The 24,582-nt window shown below is 39.9% G+C and overlaps 1 protein-coding gene across 1 annotated transcript in view; it reads right to left on the reverse strand.

Annotated features, from left to right (window-relative positions):
• Positions 1–646: 646 nt before the first annotated feature.
• The window catches only part of LOC134212507 (thioredoxin-2), a 132,827-nt gene continuing 108,891 nt past the window's right edge, over positions 647–24,582 (reverse strand). The window contains exon 2 of the mRNA XM_062690447.1: positions 647–1,420. Coding sequence (XP_062546431.1) covers positions 1,121–1,420 — 300 coding nt within the window. The 3' untranslated portion in view covers positions 647–1,120. The remainder of the gene's footprint in view (positions 1,421–24,582) is intronic.

Here is a 24,582-nt window from a genome sequence, read left to right on the forward strand (position 1 = left end):
AAACAACGAGCTCCATCATCGTTGTCACCAGAGGCCGATAGCAACAGAAATTCGGGATCGGAAGTAGGGCTGGGTCGGCCAAACTCTACGTAGGGTCGGAAACTAAATCTGCAAACAAGCATTAGACTGGAACCCAGCTGGACATCGCAGCAGAGGCAGACTCAAAGGCTCATGGCGGCGAAGCCTCAATGGAGAAATAAAATAAGTCGAAATGATGTTCGGGATCCTTTTCAGAAGAGCTGTGCGTGCAAAAACTTGATTGTAGAGGGGCTGGTTGATGTGATTCATGTGGGAGTCCTATGCCCAGTTGAAGTCATCCAATGTAAGGGTTTGGATGAAATGACTGAAGCCGGTGACCTGGTTGATATATTGAAAGATCAGTGTGGAGTTGAGATCCAGAACCAGTGTTGGTAGAATCATACTCAAAGCTCAATCATGGAAGCTTCATACACGAGCTAACTCGCTTGCGATTCTGTAGAGAGAGCATCGCGCATGAGTTTCTCGGACACAATCGCATCGCTTCGATCACTCGCCGAAAAATAATCAATATGCGAAAAAACGGTGTGGGACTGATATGCGAGTGGGTGCAGTGTATTGCTTAAACGTTATTTCGGCTGTGATATTTGCTTTTCAAAAAAATATGAGGTTTCGTATTGCAACACAAAATTGCAGTTTATTCCTTTCACATTTCTAACGTTATCAATCTTAGATCCGGTTTAAAGCATTATTTACTACACAGTACAACAACATTCTCGCAAGCAGGTGCGTAGATGGTTCCATCATTTCTTGCGATTGCATCATAACTCGTCGAAATCAATCATAAATCGCGCGCTTATCGAATCACGTAGTTCTAACGGACAAAATTATACTCGTCTGTTTCTAATCGATTTTTTGAGACAATGAATTACCACTTTGAATCAATCTTCAAGCTATAGTTATCTAACGCAAAAATTAACAACATTAGTTTATGAACCTTCTTCCGCGCGATTGTTTCCTTCTGCTTTCCTAACAAGTGGATTCGTTTCATTTAAGAAGGTCTTTTCGTGTATGTTTGTGTATGTGTGCTTTTTATGCTTCATATATATTATAAATACGAGTGGTGGAGTTAGGGATGAAGCACTTACTCGCTGTATTTCAAGATTAATGTTTCCAGCCTCTCGGCGTTGGCACCGGAGAACTGGTAGACGACATCCTTGTTCTTTATGTACAGGAAAGTGGGCATGCTGGAAATGTTATACTTGATGGCCAGCTCTTCGCACTCGTCCACGTCGACCTTGATGATTACGACTCTATCGGCGTGTTTGGCTTGCAGTTCATCCAGCTTGGGGGCGATCACCTTGCAAGGGCCGCACCACGTGGCAAAGAAATCCACCAAGACCAGCTTGTCGCCAGCAGCCTCAAGTCGGCTGTCGAAATCGGCCTGCAAAAAGGGAAAGAAACGAAAACATTGTGGTAAAGGTAAAGCGAACAAAACGTCGTAATAGATAACATCATGTGAGATCAATTATCAGCATTGCTTGTATCAAACCTATTCAATTTAAGACAGGTTTGAAAACAGAAGACTGGAATTTCCAGTGGTCACGAAGAATCAAAAAACAAGTATTGCAAAGAAAACGTATACAAAAATGGGACAAGATGGCCATCCTAAGCGGCAAACCTTGCAAAGCAGTGAGAGGCCACGTAACACTGCACATTTGTTACTGAACCATCCTAATACTTCTCAAATTCGCACAAAAGTGCCTTGTCAACTCTGCTTGTGGAAGAATATCCATGAAACAGTGACTACAACAGCGTAAGAAGTTTAAGGTACGGCACAGCGACGTTTCCTTCAAAATCGCAAACGAGAATGATTCCTGGATGAATGCTACATATTTGAAAATGATTTTATCAAGACAGCCGAAAATAGGGGATCAAAAAACCTTGTTCAAAAAAAATGATCATGATGCTCCACTTTAATGCCCACGGAAATCAAAAGAATTTCATCTGAAAATTTCCTTGGCTGAACCACAGAGAAACAGGCATCTCACTTAGGACAAAATGCAATCAAAATCATCGTCACAAAAACATTGTCGCTCAATGCTAAAAACACGGTGACACTAGGCCAAGCGACAACCAGATGGCGGTAGTGCGCAAACGTCAAGACCATCTACAAAAAATTAAATCAACCGTTGAAAAGGTGAACGATGCAACATGTGTTAAGTGAGACGTCTGTTTCTCTGTGGCTGACCAGAGAATTTTACCTAGTCACCTTCAGCATGGACTTGCTTTGTAGTCACGCATCGTACCGCTAACGTGCGGACACTAGGCCCCATGATACACGAATGTATAAATGATGGAGTGTAGATGTCGAAACCTTTAAATTGATAATTGTGGAAACCTGTGAACAAACACTAATCTGCGATGTGCCAAATGAAATCATAGTTCATATTATAATAATTTGACCCGACATGGGGCGACCGCGTTGACCAACTGGTCAGCTTGCTACGCCAGTGCTTCGCCAATATCATGCGAATGTGAGGTCAAGGACAGATAATTTACCCGTCACCAGGTACGGATGCATGTGTAGGCAGACACTGTCACGCAAACACTTCGAGCGCATTCGCTGACCACACGATGCGTTGTTGTTCCGCTGCAGGAGAATTGCGGGATTTATTGGAAAAATGGTCCAATACCTTAGCAACCGTTTGTGATGGTATCTCGTCTAACGTCACCATGACTCGACAATTTGCCGCCTTGCTTCGCTCACCTCCTTCCTTATATCGCGCAGGCCGCAGGCGGATTCTTGTTGCTGTTATTCTTTTCCGCACACTCTTCTGGGCTGCGCTGCGATGACCTCATCCACCTGTTAATGTGCTACATTCATGAATTCGTTCTGTTTGGCCACACAATCGTATAATACCGGGCAGCTTACAAATCGATATCGTAAATCGAATGAAATGGAAACTTTGATGACAAACCCACCTCCGGTAGGTGCTTCAGTTCAGCGCTAGATAGACGAAAACTGTTTTCGCATGAAGACAAATATTATTATTTGCTCTAAAGTAATGTAATTTGCCAATTGAGATCGGTGATAGTGGCAGCAGTATGCAGCCTGTTCTCTTGAGTGAAAAGGCAAACACCTATAAGACTGTAGGAGGGGAGGGCGGTAAACAGAAAAGCTTTTAGGGATTGTTTAACTTAAAATAAATAGCTAGATGTTTGCCATTCGTCAGCCCATGATCAAAGAGGAAATATTTGCTAGACGATAGTATTGCAAGCATGGGTCGTACATGTACCTATATGGTTGTGGTAGATGTAAATCTAGAATTGTTAGCCAGCAATATTTTGGATACTAATGCCATCAAATCAATGAGATGAATTCTGTTATTGCTGTTACTTATTCTTCTTCTTATTGGCATTACATCCCCACACTGGGACAGAGCTGCCTCGCAGCTTAGTGTTCATTAAGCACTTCCACAGTTATTAACTGCGAGGTTTCTAAGCCAAGTTACAATTTTTGCATTCGTATATCATGAGGCTAACACGATGATACTTTTATGCCCAGGGAAGTCGAGATAATTTCCAATCCGAAAATTGCCTAGACCGGCACCGGGAATCGAACCCAGCCACCTTCAGCATGGTCTTGCTTTGTAGCCGCGCGTCTTACCGCACGACTAAGGAGGGCGTTGCTGTTACATCTGATGAATTAATATAATCTTCACGATGATACTTTTATGCCCAGGGAAGACGAGACAATTTCCAACCCGAAAATTTCCTAGATCGGACCGGGAATCAAACCCAGTCACCCTGAGCATAGTCTTGCTTTGTAGCTGCGCATTTTACCGCACGGCTAATGGGCCAAACACAATGGATGCGTTTGCGTACGTTTTGACAGTTTTCCTATGTATTGGAGGTAACCACTTTCCCTTCGATGGGACATGAACCCACGACCCTCAATACGGTAGACTGGTGCTTTAACCAAGCTACGAAGAACCTCCGTCGGCCTTCGCAACTTATCGGCCTAATTGAATGCATAGTCGAATCAATCACACAATCCATTTTTGTCAATCCATTTCCATTTTTGTCAAACATTTCCACATGTACAGTGGGTCCAAAAAGTATTCGTCTAGCTGCATATTCTTTAGTAAAATGTAAAACTTGGGCGTGATAGAAGTGAAATCAAAAAACTTTCTTCTAAATTTGGTAGAAAACTTATCAACACATGATTATTATTCAAAAGCAAATAGAAATTTGAATTACTTTTTCTGATATGTAGAGAATACCAAAATTTCGTCAAATTCGCTCGCTCAAAAAGTTTTCGTCTATTCAGAAAATAATCGAGTGAAACACGAATATAATAGTTTTATTCGCATGTAGTTACACTAGCACACTCTAGTGATGTCTAGCAACATTTTTGTCAATATTCAATGACAGATCAAATAATGTTTTTGTTTTGTTTGAACTTGGCGCGGAAAATAGAAGCACCATGGGTGGGAAAAGTAAAAAGATGAGTTAAAATGAAAAAAAAAAACTTATTCTACGCCTGCATAATTAGTGCAAGTTGACTTATGACTTTGCAAAAAATGTGGGTAGGCCAAGGGTAGCAAGAATTCAACCATTTAATTGGTGATTGATCGCATCAATGCCACAAAAATCTATCAGAACAAATAACAGAGCGATCATCAACGATGGTAAACTGATAACGATGAGCGATTTATTGTGCGGAAAATTAAAAAAATCCTTAAAAACGAGTTTACCCATATAGGCAAGTGAGTTGGAGAGAAGAAGTGCTCAGATATGAACCAATACGAACAGAAATACCTGTGAAAAGTATGGGTATAATGGGCGAGTATCACGGAAGAAAATTCAAGTGAGCCATCAAATTATCAAAAACAGCTCGATTTCAGCTAAAAATATCGCTGGAAGAAGGATGACTTTCGGAATCAAGTCATGGTATCTGACGAAAGCAAGTACAGCATATTTGGATCAAATGGCCGATGTATTGTATGGCGGAAAATGAATATTGAGATATAGCCGCAGAATCTCTTTTGAGCAGTAAAGCATGGTGGGGGCTCCGTCATGGTCTCTGAGGTGCTTGAGCGCAACCGGTGCGGGAAAATTTCACATTATTGAAGGAATTATGTATCACAAAATGTTCATCCGCATTTTGAAAGAAAATTTGAACGCCAGTGCTGGGAAATTGAGCTTACAGGGAACATACATCTTACGGGGTGATAATTACCTCAAGCACACAGCCCAAAGTACTAAGCTGTAGCTACTCTATAATACCCCAATCAACTCAAAACGTCTCCTCAGATCCCAGATATGAATCCAATTTAACTCCATTGGAAGGTTCTGGACGACAAACTTTTCGTGAAATTCGTGAAAGTCATATTTCTAACAACAACGAATTGAAATTAGTGTTGAAAGAAAAATGGAAGAATATTCCGTCCCCCAGTACGGCTAATTTGGTCAGTTCCATGCCACAAGAACTACAGCCCGTCATAGATACACAGGGGAATCCAACGACATATTGAATTCCATTCTACAACTCCTGTTTTCGTTTCAAAAGCGCGCTAAACCTGACTAGACGAATACTTTTTGAGCCCGTATTTAATGAATTGTTATGTTTTGTTACCTGTCTTTTTGTTATTGTTTTATTTTTCTGTTTGATTTTTAACAATAAAGATGAATTGATTAGTTTACTACACAATGTAATCGATAGTTTTATTTTTTTGAGCTTACTAGATTCTATCTTTGACATTTTCTAGAAAACACACAGCTAGACGAATACTTTTTGGACTCACTGTATATAGTACACGTTCACATTAGAGGAGCGTGAGTATTTAGAATGTCTGGCGGCTACACACATTCTTTATCAACAATTGTACTGATCAAGTGAGGTTGTGTGTGCTATTTGCCAGTCGGTCGTCAAGCTCAGACCCGACCGTATTGCGTAGGCAAGAGTACGCAACTCAGGTTCAGTTCAACCAAAGTTGAATTGAATTGAATTATCTTTACGAGATTTTCGGCCCTAGGCCGGTTCATCTCGTAAATATCAAAGTTAAACGCCTATGTTCCGGGCACTGAATGAGCCGGAGATTCCCAAATTGGACGCATAGTCGACACATATTCACATCTGAGTTTTCAGAACATTGTAAATTAATGTCCAAGTCAGTCGAATTTCCTAATGAATGCTTGGAGGTAAACAATGCAAACTTTTCAAAACAAAAGTTCGGTGAATCCAATCCATGGTTTGAACCAAATGGCGGGTTTCAGATGAGCCGTCAAAATAAAGTTGATTTATTTCATTAAAGGGACATGTTAGAACTGCGATTTCTAGTTTGTATGGAAGCGTAGTTCATTATCTTTCTAAAAACATCCTGGGTGCATATTAGAGTGGGGCGCAGTTGTATGGAAAAACGCAAACTTCGTCCGATCAAGTGAGATTAAGGTTTTTCTGAAACGTTTTGGGACCCCAATCAACTGTGCAAAATATGGGCTCGATTGGTTGCAACCTCGCATGCCGCATCGCGTTTTAAATTTACATGGAGATTAGTATGGGAAAACGTACTTTTTTATATTTTTGCTCTTAGCGGCTTCAATTTATCATCAATCACGTGACTCAATACGTTAGCATATAGTCTGGAAGATGCCAAAAAACTTTGCCGAAGAAGGTACGTAGCTGGAAGGTCTACAAAAAATTTTATTACGTTTTGAAAATTGATTGTTTAAACCATATGCAAGAAATCAATGTTTCTGCCAGCACTACCGGACAACCTATGGTTATCGAAGGGCAAAACCCATCTTCCTTCTTATCGGATTTTTTTCTTTGTGAAATAATTCCGGATAGTTCCCATTAGCTGTAAAGGCCTATAAGATTAATTATTTTGAAATATCACTCATTTAAATTATTGGTCTACGTAGTACGGCAGTGCTGGCAGAATAAACGATTTTTTGCATATGATTTGAACACTCAATGTTCGAAGCGTTATAACTTTTTTCGTGGACGTTCCAGCAACGTGCCTTCTTCAGCAAAGTTTTTCGGCATCCTTTGGGTTATACTTTAACGTAATGTGCCACTTGGTTCACGATGAACTGAAACCTCTAGTAGTAGAAATGCAAAAATATACGTTCTCTCATACTAATTTCCATACAAACTTCAAACGCGATGCGGAAAGCGATGAAGCAACCAATCGGTCCAAAATTCTGTACAGTTGTTCAGGATCCAGAATGGCTTCGAAAAACCTTTGATTTGAAAAAAATACCACGACGCCCCACTCTAGTGCACATATTTATGCTTAGTTTCATTGAAAAAACTTAATAATTACATAACTTTGATTCGTACCATGGTTTGAACTACTGCAGCAGCCAGCAGCTCCTAAATATAATACTAATCACATGCATGAAACGCTGAGGAAATCTGTAGAAAAGCAAATTTATTTTACTATTCATCTTCTCGCATTTGATTAGTAACTCGAAACGTGTGAAAATCGTCTAAATTATCGATATGAAAAATGCGATTTTTTCATATTGGAAATGTAAACAAAATGCTTCAGCTAGGCGCATGCAGCGCTCCTAGCGGACAGCAGCAGAACATGACTGCATTTACAAGTTCAAACCATGGTACGAATTCAGTTCAAAAAAAGATATTTTATTTACTAGATAAAGATTGTCGCTGTCGTCGCTGTCCGGAACATCTTTTGCTGGCGAGGATAGGGGAGCTAAATGCCAAAGAAGAAAAATCCATACGATGTCAAATCGATTGATACCCAACATGTTCCGGACAGCAGAACAAAGGGAACAGGAGCGACAATATTTATCTAGTAACTAAAATATCTTTTAGTTCAAACCATGATCAGTTTTGACCTTGTATAAATGTTACTATTTTAACTATTTAAAACTATTTCTCAATTGTATGATGACGTCAATCGATTACATATGAAAATAGCGTTCTTTTGATATATTGATCTCACTCCTGTGTCATAAAATGCGTCCTTTATGAGCTTTTTGAAATTATGCCACTAGTGGGGGGGATTTGGCGCAAATTCATGACGTTTTTAAATCCCTTAATTTTACTACTTAAACAATATGCACGAATGTTTAAATAAACTCTATCACTTCCAGTATACCTAAATATTCCATTCAGACTGTTTTAGATTCATTTCCTGCCAATGAGATGGTAATTTCTGATTTGATTTGATTTGATGGGCTACAGCTCTACGATGAACCTGGGCTGCAAAATCGTGGGTTGACATCAAGGAAGGAGCGCCCAACAGAGCTCTGCTCCCCACAAGTTCCTATATCACGCTTCCACGGGTCATCCGATGACTAAAGACCGACAGCTAAGGGTTGTGTACTTAGCTGGTAGTGCAGTCTGGGCACTGTGGTCCTTCTGACATCAGCTAGAGTGAGAAGGTATGTCTCGAGCGTCTGTTCACCAGGAGGTGCGGCTCAAACAGCGTCTGCCTGGTACCCAGCGGCTGATTAACGAAATGCTGTATCGTGTCAGCTATACCTAAGGTGGCAGCCCCATCATCGCGATGTAGGTAACGCGACCCCGGTAAGGTAGCTTACTGAAGCCTCTCAAATACCACGAAAAATGGAGATAGAAGAAAAAAAGAACGTTATTTTTGGCAACCGACCCGATGGTAATTTCTACTGATTTCAAAATGGTTCAAACCATGATACGCTTTTCACTAGTTCAAACCATGATTGGATGCCCTATTTGTACTTCATATAGTTCATATTACCCACACCAGAACGTGTCCGTTTTACCCCACTATGATTCAATTTCTTAAAAAAATCTGAAAAATCGAATTTTGGGATAAATTTTCAATTCAACCCGTAAACAATCTTTGAATAGAAAAAAGTTTGAGATCATCTAGTATCATGCGGATTAGCCTTGCCGATTTCTGTTTTAAAAGCTTGCACATCATAAATTACATCACCATGGCATATCAGTCATAGTTTACATTAAATCTTCAATAAACAAGATAGTTTCCAATATTTGAATGTAGTAAAACATGTTGCACTCATAATTTGAAACAAGCAATAATATCCACGCGATAGAGTGCCAAATTTGTAACAATTTAGCTCAAACGGGACCCCTATCCGTTTTACCCCCTACCTCCCTACAATGGATAAACTATGCCCCTGAGAATCGAACTCGCCTTCTCCGGAATGGCAATTCTACGCCTTTGCTAGCAAGGCTACTGGAGATAATATATTGTCGGCGTAGCACCAACTTAGATATCGGAAGTCGGGACTTCCGAACCGAACTTTCTTCCGAAGTTTTATCTGTGAAACTGGTTGATGCGTTGTTTAGCGCATCTTTGGGCGAGTCTAGCGCACTACTTCCGAAGTTGGGAAAGTTGCCTGTATCTGGAGAAAAATCCAATTTTGGTACAAAAAGCGTTCTAACTTTGTTACGGATAGACAATAAAAGCAAAATAAGGAAATAGCCTCTGAAAGCTGGCTCAAATTAGTATGGGAAAAACTTTTTCACTTTTTTAGATGGGTCGCCTTCTTATTCGGTTCTATTTGAAGCCCTGATGCTCTGGACAAAAATGGTAATATCTTTGACTAATAAACTCTAATCTTGTCGCGGTTTTCAGCATAACATTCTTTATTTAATTCTCCAAGAACTGAATGAGTATCATGGTGCTTGATCGTAAATTATGCCGTCCAACTGAAAATCACTGTTGGGGGCAGTAGGGACTATGTCCATGGGCTTGACGATCCCTCCCCAGCCTTGTTGAACCTCTATAAAAAGCTGCATGTATTCGCAAGTAGGCTCCGCCAAAGCGACCGTGTGCCGCTCAAAGCGCACCAGCCCAAGCCCTGGTGTTAGGTGGGACGCTAAACAGCCCTGACACGACGGCCCTCCGATGAGACAGGAGGTTTGCGCAGGCCCAATCAGCCGCCTTTAAAAACAACCATTACGAACGACATAGAAGATAATACGACTCGATACAATCGGCAACGACCTAGGCGACGAATAAAGGATCACGATTGGAAGCTTGGAACATGGAACTGCAAGTCGCTAGGCTTCGCAGGTTGCGACAGGATAATCTACGATGAATTACATCCCCGCAACTTCGATGTCGTAGCGCTGCAGGAAATCTGCTGGACATTACAGAAAGTGTGTAAAAGCGGGCATCGAGCGGCTACCTTCTACCAAAGTTGTGGCACCACCAACGAGCTGGGAACCGGCTTCATAGTGCTGGGAAAGATGCGCTAACGCGTGATTGGGTGGCAGCCAATCAACGCAAGGATGTGCAAGCTGAGGATAAAAGGCCCATTCTTAGGCTGACCATAAGTACCGTATTTCACGGGACAGTCCCGTTTTTTAGACCTTTTTGTGCTGTCCCGTCGTAATCTGAAAAATCCTCAATTTGTCCCGTTTTTTCATTGATTCTACATTGATCATACATGGGAAGTGTTTTTGTTTGCGTCCTTTATAAGAGAGATTTACAGCCCTCGGCTGGCTAATCTCTCAACAAAGAAAGTGGACGAAACCCATAAAAAAGTGTAAGGTGTTGTATTTTCCATTGATCGACTTTTCTTAAGGTGTCTGTTATTGACAACAGGTGCTTCACCGGGAGATTTTTCATACCGTCAATGATTTTTTCTGCTTAATACGGAGGCATTGAAATTTGACTGTCTAAGACGAGTTTAGTACTTTCCATTTAATTCCACAAGTTTAAATATCTTTACAGATACGTATTTCGACCTCGACTGTGAGGCCGTCTTCAGTATCTCGTACTTGCCTCGACTTACGAGACACTGAAGACGGCCTCACAGTTAAGGTCGAAATACGTATATGTAAAGATATCAGATAGATAGATAAAGACGTAGTGGAATTAAATGGAAAGTACTAAACTTGTCTTAGACAGTTGAAGACATTCCACTAAAAGAGCCTAAATAATTTTTATTAAAATTTGGACAAATTCAACAGTAGTAACTTGGTAGGCAAGTATTTCCTGAAAATCAGGTTACGCCTCAACGTCAATAAAATGAAGCGCAGGGACAGACATTCTAATTTTCAGATTAAGTTCATTTTCGATTATTCTTTTTGAAGCTTCCGAAGTAGGTAATTATTTTTTTTTTCAAATCAGCTTTATCGTGTATTTTTTTAATTATTTGATTCTTTTTGAAATGTTAAGAATCATTCAAAGACTCTCTGGATAATTCTAAATATTTCGACATCCTCCACTTTAAGCAAACGAAGGCATGAAATAATAATTTAAAAATCAACTGAACATAATCGATTTTAAAACACCAAGGGAAAATTAGGTCGGATTTTTTTATTTATTTATTATAGTGATTTTTAAGTTTATAACAAAGTTCATCACTTCATTAGATTCTCGAGGTGTTAGACTACTTGTAGCGACATTTAAATCAGTTTGGATCAAAAAGGACTGTGAATTGCCTCGATTTGACATTTGTTCTCATGCGCCAACCAATTCCATGGAAATAATTAAAATTACATTCTATTAAAGTTCTTTCCTTGTTAATATTCATGTTATTCTTATCCGCAGATTTTTCCCCACATAAATTAATGAAAAAGGGATTTGGCACGGGAAATCAATGATCCCACTCTATTGCTCTTTTCGCATTTGTCTTCTGACATTTTTTCCTTAAAGTATGTTTTTTTTAATATTGAAAGATGCTTAATTTTCTGTTCCTTCGTATTTTTGTCCGCGTTTCTTTGAAGAGTGAAATATTTGTAGTTTAGTATTTTTCCACAACTAACTTGCAATAAAAGCACAACAGTCTTGAACATTTTTCTGAAAAATCCTTCGCTCAACTCCTTTACCACCATCTTGCGAGCATGTTTCGCGAAACAATGTTTCGTATGACATCGTCGCCAGAAGGCGCTGGAGTGAAATGTCAAACTCAAAGAATTACGACACTAGCGCCCCTAGTTATGAATTGCGCAATCAATCAAGGTGATTAGACGTCAGCAATCTCAATGAATTTTGAAATTTCCACAGCTCTTAAATTTTATCACAAGGTTTATTTGCTTGTCCCGTTTTGCAAGCGCGTTTGTCCCGTTTTTTCACCAAAATGATATGGTCAGCCTACCCATTCTTCAACTATAGCATCACAGACAACAGACGTAACACTATAGAAAATTTCATCGACCATGATTTTAACGAGCAATTTGAATTTCATTGATTGAGCGTTTCACAACTAGAGGCGCTAGCGTCGGAATCCTTCGAGTTTGACATTTCATTCTAGCGCCTTCTGGTGACAATGTCATACGAAACATTGTTTCGTGTAACATGCTCGCAAGATGGTGGTAGAGGAGTTGAGCGATGGACACGAAGGGAGACCCGACGACGAGAAAAAAAGCGTTCTATGCACAGCTGGAGCAGACATACGATGGAGGCACTGCAGGACGTAAAAATCGTCATCGGTGACATGAACGCTCAGGTAGGAAGGGAGGAAATGTATAGACCGGTCATCGAACCGGATAGTCTGCATAACGTATCGAACGACAATGGCCAACGATGCATAAACTTTGCAGCCTCCCGCGGAATGGTAGTCCGCAGCACTATCTTCCCTCGCAAGAATATCCATAAGGCCACATGGAAATCACCTAATCAAGAAACGAAAAACCACATCGACCACGTTATAATCGACGGTTAATTCTTCTCCGATATCACGAACGTACGCACTTACCGCAGTGCGAATATTGAATCCGACCACTACCTCGTTGCAGTATGTCTGCGCTCAAAACTCTCGACGGTGTACAACACGCGTCGTAGTCGTCCGCTGCGGCTAAACATTGGGCGGCTACAAGACGGTAGACTATCCCAAGACTACGAATGTGAGCAGTTAGTTGAGGAGAAGAATGCAGCATGGGCGAGATTGCTGCAACACCGAACGAGGGCGAACGAGGCACGATACAAACGGGCGCGGAACAGACTTAACTCGATTTTCCGGAGGAAAAAGCGCCAGCAGGAAGATCGAGACCGTGAAGAGACGGAGGAACTGTACCGCGCTAATAACACACGAAAGTTCTATGAGAAGTTGAACCGTTCACGTAAGGACCACGTGCCACATCCCGATATGTGTAAGGACATAAACGAGAACCTTCTTACAAACGAGCGTGAGGTGATCCAAAGGTGGCACTACGAAGAGCACCTGAATGGCAATATGGCAGACAACGGTGGCGGTATGGTAAGAAACCTAGGAGCACGCGCGCAGGACATGCGACTTCCGGCACCGAATCTCCAGGAAATCCAGGAGGAGATCGGCCGGCTGAAAAACAACAAAGCCCCTGGCGTTGACCAACTACCAGAGCTGTTTAAACATGGTGGTGAGGCACTGGCTAGAGCACTGCACTGTCTGATTACCAAGGTTTGGGAGGATGAGGTTCTGCCTCATGAGTGGATGGAAGGTGGAAGGTTGGAAAACGGCATGAGGGGGCAATTGATATTAATTCCTGGATAGAGTAGCTCCTTTAAAAGAAAACGGAGTGCAAGACTCCTACCTGGTAGGATTCAGTACATACGTTTTTCGATCCGGTAGTAAAAATTAAGTTGAAACCCCAACAGTGAGTTTAAGATGGGTTCCGATGGGTTCGTGATTCGTAGTCGTAGGCTTAGCGCTGCAATCTTGCCGTGGCTTCATCGTCGAATAGTTGTTCGGCAATCCATCACTCGTTGTACCGGGCTGATACAGACATCCATGTGCATTTGGCTGGCACTCTAATCGCCGTAGCCGCCGAAAGCCTTCCTACTGAACGCTAAAACCAAAGTCACCACCTCCGCCATCGGCTGGATTTCGCGGTCCTCGAAACAGTATATCTCCCTGTACCGCCATTCTGTTTCCTGAAAGACGCCGTCGCGGCTCATCTCCGTTGTCACATAGTCCGTGGCGGTTGCCAAGCTCCAATAATCGCTGCCGGCAACATTCAGCGGTTATTCAACCGAAGATCATCCCTTGGGGACCACCACCTCGTTTCCCGAGACCACCTGGTCCGTCGTTCACGTCAGTTGTTGAAACCATTGTCGTTGTAGCCCACCGTGGCACACACCGTCGCCATTGTACTAAGATCGCCCAACATCGCACCTTCCTTCCCGGTGAAATACCGCAAAAATCAACGAAGCCTCCGCCGTACTCCGCTCCGCCTGTCCGTGCAGTTTTTATGGTCCCCTCAATCTGACGATCGTTATCTTCGATGCGATGTTTGATTGTGAGTATTACGTGCGGGTGCGATATAGGTTCCCGAGATCCGAAATCTCCTCTGCGTCCGTACGCCCTGAGCTCCGGAAACCCAAACAAACCCCAAAGGGGTTTGCTGCCGGTTTCCTTCCGAAACCGAGCTTTGTGGTTCCGGGGTCAAAAGAAGATCTTATACCGTGTGGGCTCATTTTATGCCCGATTGACACGCAATTTTCAGAGAAGTAGCGTCATCATGTTTTTTTTGGTACATGACTTGATTTGACCATGGTACCAATCCGGCCGGATTTACTCTGTGTCAAGTGTAGTCAAAAACGGATCATTTTCTTAAAATCATTGATAAATGAGGGAATGCGTACAGAATGTTTATGCAAACGTGGTCAATCATTATTGACCAGTATCAGAAGTTAGTTTTGACACAAATGGATCACCAGGACATGGTTCCGGATGTTCCGAGAACCTGGTTCCCTCAGGGAAGGGGACAAACTTCGATTAGCTCCAAAACCCATTTTGCGACATATGTATCATACTTCGTGATTTTGAAAGATAAAATGAATGGATGATTCTTTGAGAGGTTTTCGATACATTGACCACGGGTGGAAGTGTTCCCGGGAACCTGGTTCCCACAGAGAAGTTGACGTAGCAAATGACTCCAAAATCTCTGAAAAATTTATCTGTTGAGCTTGAGCTTGTCTTTTAAAATCATGAAGTTTGATACGTTGCAAGATAGGTTTCAGAGTTTGTTCACTTCCTTGAGGGAACTAGGTTCCCGGAACATCTGGAACCATGTCCGGGTGATCCAATTATATCAAAACTATCTTCATATACTATTCAATAATGATTGACTACGTTTGCTTTCGTTTTGCTCGTTTATCAAGGGTTTTAAGAATGACCCCTTTTTGACTGCACCTGACCCAGGAACCCTCCCTTAATAAACCCGGGCGGATTGGCACCATGGTTAAATCAAGTAATGTACCAAAAAAGACATGATGAGGCTTCTTCTCTAAAAATTTCAATCGGACATAAAATGAGCCCACATTGGTTATTTCAATTTTGTTTTCTTTGCTTTACTCTGAATATTAAATTGCGTACTTTTGAAGAAGGGGTAATTTATACTTCTAAAGATGGAAATTATATATTCATAGATTAACTTTTAGTTTGTTGTGGGCATTATGCCAAACGGCCTTATGCCATGTGGGCTTACCCTCGCTACCCGGCGCAATCTAATCTAACTAGGGGAACGGTTCGGCACTTCATCCCATAGCTCCTATTTACATCCCATCAAAAACAAAGCATTGAAAAGGAATTTGGTTTGTTTCTTATTTTTGTGATTTTTTTCAGCAGTTAGCACGCTTGTTAGCAAAAAGAAGCGACGAGATTGGTGCTGTATTTCTTAGTTTTGCAATGAGATGAATATATGTTCAGTGGGATGGAAAACGGAACAGTTCCCTATCATAAACGATGGGTCAACCACTTTCCTCCGAGGTCAGTCAGAATCAGCGATTTACATCTCTCTTGTAGCGACCCCCACCGCAAACCACTTTCTTTGGTCCGCGCACGAGGATTTCAGAGGATTCGACCACGCTCCGATCTGTATCGCGCTACAAAACAAGACAGTTCCAGACCCAGAGACCTCGAGCAGACCTCGGTGGCCGGTTTTCGAATTGCACTTGAAACTGAACTATATATGTACTCGTGTTCCTACATTGATTTCGTAACTTACTGCAGATATTAAAGCTCAAGGAAAGTTGGGCAAAGAAAACAGCTTTCTGAATGATTCACCACCGGCGGTGTGTCGGGCAATATCACAAACACAAAAGGATTTATGTAGTGGTGTGTTGCCCGTCTTCATTCCCCCTTAATAAGGAAGGACATCACGACGCGACGGCGGCCAAATGACGCAGAAAACTTCTTCGCCCCGTTAAACGCGCGAGAAGAAGATACGAGCCAGCCAAGAGCAACAAGCTAATAAAGACACACACAAAACGAGAGCCAGTCTGCTATAAAGATATGGATGCGAACAAATAGTCTACAGGGCAAAAGACGGCACAAGAGAATAGCCATCAAGGTAAACGGCACAATAATCAAAGATCCACAAGCCAATGGCGGATGCCTTGGCAGAATACCTCCACGACTTGTCTTCCTCCTTATACCGTTACTCAGAAACCTTCCTAAAAGCGGCATCCTTCCTCCCACATGGCTATCCATGGATTATTGGTCCCACCTGATGAAGAACAGAACTACAACCTCCCGTTCACTATGGCAGAGCTATAATACGCCTTTCATAAGTCCAAAGGGAAAACTGAGGGTCCAGATGACATCGGATATCTGATGATAAAAAAATCTCAGTATCAGAGATAAAGCCACGCTTAACCAAGAGTGAACTGCGGGAACGGTCTCGGTTGAATGGAAGCATAGCTTCGTCATCGCTATCCCGAAACACAGGGGCCCTGCTAACGAAGTCAGAAACTATTGGCGAATTGCCCTAACCAGCTGAATCTAAAAAAATATGGAGCGAATGGTCAACCGACGATTGACTGAATTTCTTTTTTTTTTTTTTTTTCGAGAGTTGATCAGCTGTAGTCTTAATAGACTGGTATCTCGGCTGGGCTCTCCATGTGATACACAATACTAGCAGACGACTCAAGCTATGTTGCTCACTAGGTCACTGCGGCCTGGGTTTGTATTGTGATCATACCGATACATCAGTGGCGTCGCGTAACCTCACTTTTTACCTGTGCACTGACCCGAAAAATGAAAATTTTGATATTTTGACAGCCTAAAGGGAAAATAAAATTATCAGAGTCGTTTAAACTAATCAAAATCTAGTTGTTCTATGCATTTCCGCACACTAATTCCTTAAATTTAAGTCCAGTGCACAGGTAGATTGAGGTTAGGGAAACGCCACTGCGATACATTATTCTTTCTATCTACAGTCTGTCAATTATAAACCGAACAAATAATGGAAGCTCAACATGTACATAGATGTTTTCTGAATAAGTAGTTAACATGTAAATTTAATTATTAGTTACTTGGAGCCGACATTCAATACCTAATAGTAGTCTATGTTGACAACGGGTGGTACTGTTGCCATTTCCAAGTAACAATTTCGTCTATGTTGACAACGGGTGGTACTGTTGCCATTTCCAAGTAACAATTTCGAATAAAGATGTAATGATATCATTCTGGTAGGGTAGTTTCAAAATAGATTAATTTAAGTACTATTGTAATAAATGGACACATTGAAGAGCTTCCCTTATTTTAACACGGTTGAGTATCGGATGTTTGTCAATACGTCGTCGAGTTAATTGTATCCTATCAGTCACAGTAATGTCATATGTTAAAGTTTCAGTAGTCTAATAGTGATCATTATACAAAATTTCTGTCCAGTTGTTCCGTAATTGCTTTTTGGTCAAGTTCTATTCCCTTTTCTAATATTCAAAACCTTTTATTATTTATTAAAATAATGAGGTTTAAAATTCAGTTATTCAGATTCAGTGGTATACAATATTCAACGCATCATATGGTCTATCCTCATTTCCGTAAGTGGTCAAGTTATTAGTCTTGTAGCAATAATAGTGGTACTAGTTATTCTCTATCTTGTGAGTGCAATGGTCTCCATTAACTATTCTAAACAGAACTCTGTCTCTTATCTTTCTGTCCACCGATGGTCATGTATTTATTTTCTTTTTTATTATTTATTTGATATCTTTAAATTTCAGTCATTTATTTTACTATCGGTAATTTATTTTATTATAAGGTAAAGGTCAGCGAATTTGTCTTAATACGAGAAACACTAAGTCATGTCCCCTATATATCCGCTAATTTTTCTAACTAACCTAATAGAAGGAAAGAGAGAAACAGTTTTTTTGCGTTGATCCATGCAGCTAGATAGACTAAAATAAAAGATTATCGAGAAGATATAATAGATACATTCACTATCTCCAATGCCAAATTAGTAAATCTACAAATTCTACTTTTCACTACTAAAAATTCTACTTCAGCTATACGGGTACAAAATGAATTATTGTTAGCTACTACTACAAGTATAAATAGATGTATGCTATTTGGATAAGCGTTTGTTTCAGGGTCTTGTTAGTATTAGAGATATGTTAGTTAGACCTCTACTGAGCCCTGATTTGCCGGCACCTCCAAATTTACTCAATAGGCAGTTGTTGTTAGATCGTGCGACACTAACCATTAGTTAACTTGGAGGCATGGTACCTCAAGTGTTTGGTATAACTGTTGACCTTATTTAAGTAAGATGTGATAAAAGTTTCTACGGAGCTTATTTTCAAACCATTACCATTAAAATAACGACATTCTTGTGAAAGAGATATAAAATGGAAAAATATCCTAATTTTTTAATTTAGTGTTGAACTTAACCTTTGTTTGAAAAAGCACTCTATTAAACAACAAAAATAAAAATAAAATAAAAATCTTTTAAGACACTTGAAATATCAACGTCAAGCCCTTATCCATGGACAGGGAGGATTGACTGAATTTCTTGAACAAAACCAAAGATTCGACTACCTTCAATTCCAGAAATCTTCAATAACGACCTGAGTGAGTAAATGCCACAAAGATACTGCATAGCATCGAAACAAATGATTAAGGGGAGGACGGGGCAAGATCGTCCCCAGGGGCAAGATGAGCACCCCTTTATTTTACCTTTACATTTAAAATATTTACAGTGAAATGTTTGACCATGCCTAATAAGATTTGAATACCTAATTTATCTTAAATGGGGCAAGAGTAGCACTCCATTTTGAAACAATCAAATACACAAAATTCTAAAACTATTGCGCTGAATCTATTGAGTAACTTACATTGTCAAATTTACTGAAATTTTATACTGATTTCTGTTATTCAATGTAATTTTAATAGTATCCATGAAAAACAATAACTTATCGACCAGAAAAAAAAAATTGTTTTGCCTAATATGACCAATAGGGGAAAGTGGGCAAGATCGCCATATGGGGCAAGACAGCCAACGTTGACTATGACTAAAGTGAGCATTATTATTACGAGGAATGACTAACAATAATGTAAACGGGCTATACCACTGAAAAACGCACTTTGACAACCTCACTTCTTCTTGAAATATTGATTGAAATTGAAATTCGATTTTCTTAATAAATTTAGCACACTTTTTATATAATTGTTGGTCCTCGCTCGTCTTGCCCCGAGGGGGTGGTCACATCGCCCCATATTATAAATATCTTCTTCTTCTTATTGGCATTACATCCCCACACTGGCACAGAGCCGCCTCGCAGCTTAGTGTTCATTAAGCAATTCCATTGTTATTAACTGCGAGGTTTCTAAGCCAGGATACCATTTCTGCCTTCGTATATCATGAGGTTCGATGAGGGTTCGATTCCCGGTACCGGTCAAGGCAATTTTCGGCTTGGAAATTGTCTCGAGTTCCCTGGGCATAAAAGTATCATTGTGTTAGCCTCATGATACACGAATGCAGAAATAGTAATTTGGCTTAGAAACCTCGCAGTTAGTAACTGTGGAAGTGGTTAATAAACAACTTAATAAGCTGCGAGGCGGCAATGTCCCAGTGAGGAATGTAATACCAATGAAGAAGAAGAAGATATCATGAGGAGCCCGATTCCCCTACGCATTAACAGCTTTTATTTTCTGTGTATATTGACCCTCTACTACATTTCAGTTGGAAAACATGATTTTTAGAGGGGTTTCTTGCCCCGTAAGGATACTTATCTTGGCCTGTAGTTTATTTTGAGCCAGTCAAAAGAGAGTTATAGTTGAGTCATATTTATCGGGATTACTGTTCTTTCCGAAATTTGGTGTTCTAGTCTAGATGTTGTATAAGATGCAACAAAAAAGAACTGCTCGTATTGCAATACACAAAAGCGTGCTTGCTGGAGAAGGTATTATGTGTCTATCTCAGGTGCTGCAATATAATCTAATTCCTAATATTATTCGGCATAAAAAGATAAAACCGATCAAATCAACTAAATCAGCAGAATTTCATTAGAAAAAAATTTCAGATCTATTGCCTACGTGTATTACATTTATAGGATACAGGATAGCGTGAAGATCAAATGGTGCAAATTCTAGCGCTCTTTAAAGTTTCAAATCCAGTAAGAGGTGTTACTTTTTTCCTATTGGTATCTGAGAAATAGAAGTAAACAACTCTATTCGCATAAACAGCATCTTCCTAATAAAAGCGTGCATAAAAAACGACGTTCCAAACCCATCAATTCATCGTAGGTATGTGTAGAATGTAAGAAGCAGTGGTCAGAAATTCCGCCAGTACCAATTCCCAGTTAACCATAAGGTTATATGGTGTGAGTTGTGAGCTTTCAAACGCTAACTCACACAAGTTTCAAAGAATGATAATTAAAAAACAAAAACCGTCTACAAATGCGACATTCAACTCTACAACTATGGGTCGCAGTTCGAAATTTGTTGCCAAAAATTCAACTTGGGGTGTTGGGTCTATAATTATTCCCGGATTAATCCACCATGCAACATTTGTTTTAACAAATTTTGTATCGTATCACTTCATAAGTGTTACCAAATACTATTCAGCCTTATTGAACCCTTTAAAAAAAGTCTTTATTTGTAGTAAAATTGACATATTTGCAGAGTAAAGTTTCAGTTTTTGGAAAGAGCTGAATTTAGAATTCGTTTCTAAAAGTATCAATCATACTTTCAATAGAGAGACTGTTCGATACCTAATTTGTATGGATTTTTTGCCTAATTCGCAAAATCAACCCACTGTGCGCTGCAATGATGGCTACACCTCGCCCCTTCGTCGTTCATCAACTCACCGTAAACGAATGACCTCGGTTTGGGTCGGTCATCTGCTTAACGGTGCATTGAAGACGGATTACAATGTTGCGTTATATTTCAACGCGACGTAGACGCAAGTGCTGAGAAGTTATTACTGATTGCTCGCAGAATATTTGCTGTATCTCGGCAACTGAAAGTCACTTTTACTGAGATCTCGGCAAAAATCATGTTTGCTGAAACTGCGGTGCCCACCTCGGAAAATAATCAAAAATGCTGAGATCTCGGCGAAAAAATTGTGTAGGATGATTATTCCCGTATTTATCTCAATTTGCCTCTCTTCAATGAACATACCTTGCCAGATCCTCGGTCCTCTGATCCACAGAACCGCGATAGTACACCATTGAGTACGTTCTGCGGCCATGTTTTATGCGATGTACCCACGTAATTTGTGAACTCGGACATTCCTTCAACGCTATACATTTCTCCGCGCACTGCACTGTTTATTTTGGAGCACTACTGTTGTAGGAAGGCAGACGAGTACGCTACCAGCAATAGCAAAACATTCGCAGCTTCATGCTGCGGACTTTCCTATCGCGAGCTACTAACGACACACTGGATCCGATAACAAACGTCTCGATCTCGTTCAAAATGCCTTTCGCACGCTGCTCAGATCCGCGAAGCGCCGTTTGATCCCAACCGTGCTTAAAATCTAACCACGATGTACGCCATTCTGGAACTGGTTTTTAATGAACGTTCCTGACGTTTTTTGTTCGCTAACCGGTGGTGTGGAAGGCAGATTAACTGAGCGTCGGGGGTGTGCGCCATGCGATTTCAATAAAGACACAGAGAATCATATTAGGTGACGCACTGTCGTATCGAAATTTTATGAGGAAATTCCAGGAATCTTGATCGACACAGTGGATCTGTTTGTTTATGAAAAACTGGAATATCTTCATAATAAGTAAATACCCTATCTCGAATAATTTGTTTTACAATGCTAAATATTGACGATCTTTGCAGTCACCCTTAACTTGCGGCTTTTTTCCTCCAGAAAAGTTGTACATTCTGGAAGGTTATTTTTTCATAGCAAAAACAAACCTTTTACAATTAACAACCCACAGGAACAACCATGTTTCAAATGGGGAAAATGATCAGTATGCGCCTGTAGACAAATATGAATTAACGGTGAATCAACAAGAAAATTGTTTTTCAACAACAATATTGAAGAAAATTGTTCATCTGTTAACGCAGATATTGATTTCAGATTTATCACTTTCTCTTTGATGGAGCAAGGCACTCACTACCGAGATTTTACCTGGCTACGTCCCTGAGTATCCGAAAGATAGTTAGTTGGATACCGATTTAAGAAAGATACTTATGGCCTTTCATACTCACCGGCGGTTTCGGAATTGCTAGTGATAGGATGTAACAGTAGGAATGTAGAACGTGGAACATAGAAAGAGCTAAAATAATTAAAAAAAAAACAAATAGAAAGATTCCTGCTTTCAAGACCGAAGCGGTAGTCAATAGACCAGCGAGCGTGACTGACTTTCAAATGTAAAGAATGATTTTGTTCCTAAATTGGTGCTGTGCCACCCACAATTATGTCAGTGTACTTCAGTACAAAAGATAAGTGTCATATTCTTTGTGTCAGCGCATTTTATGGACTGATATTAATATTCTTTCAAAAAAAATGTTGAAGAAAGGACGCCGCTATTGCACAAAATCCTTAAAATCATTTTATTCGTACAATGGCTATTCATGATATTTTGACCAGGTTCTTTTGTGTGAGGGTTTGTTACATATGTTCATTGACACCAGCCGCTTTGAATTTTGCGAATGAAAAATAAAGTTATTAACTTGTGCATGTTACCAACCAGCACATTAAATCCAGATATTTTCTGTATCTACCAATCGATTAGGACTGAACAAATTGAGATAAGGTCTATTCGTGATTGTGCATATAACTGTACGTCCACGCACTTAACGTTAATTTGTTTTGCATTGCACTGCATGCATGCATATGCTGATGACTTCGATCATTCTAATTCAGTGGTTCCAACCTTTTCGGATCGCGACCTTTATAATAAGCCCAGGACACGGCCCCTGAATATGTCACGTATTCTTAACTTTATATCAATATCTTTTATCATTGGAATATTACATTCTTCGGCAGTAATTTTGTACATTCGTGATATAGCTTTGGTACACGAGATTTCGTGTCTGATAAAGTTGATCTTAAATCGTCCTCAATGTTCAATCATAGACAAAGGACATAACACATTGAACATGCACTAATGAAATCCATCGTCGTCATACAACAAGCATCTGTTGTTTTCAATAAGTTAATCAAATCAGCAGACGGCGGTTAGTAACAAATGTTAAATTCTAGCAAATGTGATGTGGCACACGAGTAATCGATTGACCAGCTAATGATTATTTAAATTGACCAGTAAATCAGTAAACGATGAGAATTTCACAATTGTTATGACTGTTTGTCTGTTGTTAAATATATTTCTCTTATCTGGAGATAGGTCGAAAATCCACTCTCTAGAACGGTATTAGAATCTTCAAAGCTTGGAAAGCGACTTTGTATTATGCGAAGCCACACCAAAATAGTTCAATTTTTGAACCGAATAATTCATGACATGATAAACCATTCCGCATGTACAAATATTCATTCCGAGTTTCATTGGAAGGCTATCCACGTCCAAAGTAAACAAAAACGGATTGAGAACTAATGAAGCATGTTCTTGAGCCAGAAAATATCGATCAAAATGTTGCTCCAGTTAGTTAAGATGAGCCATGAGTTCCAATTTGACATCTGCGTCTAATTTAGTTGATCCTTCCTCAATAAAACTGCATAGTTTATCAAACATTGGAAATATGCGTCGCAAATTTCATATCATTGCCGCGGAGGCTTGCAAATTGTCTCTGAATTGAATGAGATTGGTTTGCTTGCTCTGTAATTTCAAGTCAGTTTGGTTCGTCAAAAATGCCATCCTTCTTCATCGATCTTGGCTGTATGGGAATGTTCATGTTTTAGCAAGATGTTATAAAGTGTTCTATTTTATGATGATGTTTTACAGATGACATGTTTACTGTATTTTATGTTGAAATGGAATGCTACACTTCCCCTTTGGGAGAATGATGTAATGGAATAAAATCATTCCGTAATAGTTATTCTCAAATACGTTCACAATTTTTTAAGAGCATAGAGAGAAAAAATCTAATTTTAGATCCTAATAATTTCGCACTTCTTAGTACAAAACTAAGAATTTTCACTATCCCATTTGATTTTTTATTTTTTATTATTATTTTTTATGGAATTAGGCTGTACTTGAGTCTAAATTAGTTCTACAGTACAAACAGTATTGTGTTTGTTATAAATGTATAAGTACAAAATTTGTAAGTAAAATGATCAAACGTTTTTTATGCTTCAATGAGTCTATTTTTATGGACTGTAATAAGATCATTACTTGCTGTCAAATGATGTCTTATCTAATTTGGATAATTTATTTCGATAACTCTGTAAGGACCTGAGAAAAGAATCGAGTTTCTTCCTGTTTTCTACTGTTAAGTACTCCATTCCAAAACTAAAATTAATTGGATTAACGCTTTGATTTGCTTGATTCGTTCGTG

Source organism: Armigeres subalbatus, chromosome 2, assembly GCF_024139115.2.
Source record: "Armigeres subalbatus isolate Guangzhou_Male chromosome 2, GZ_Asu_2, whole genome shotgun sequence".
NCBI classification, from domain to species: Eukaryota; Metazoa; Arthropoda; class Insecta; order Diptera; family Culicidae; genus Armigeres; species Armigeres subalbatus.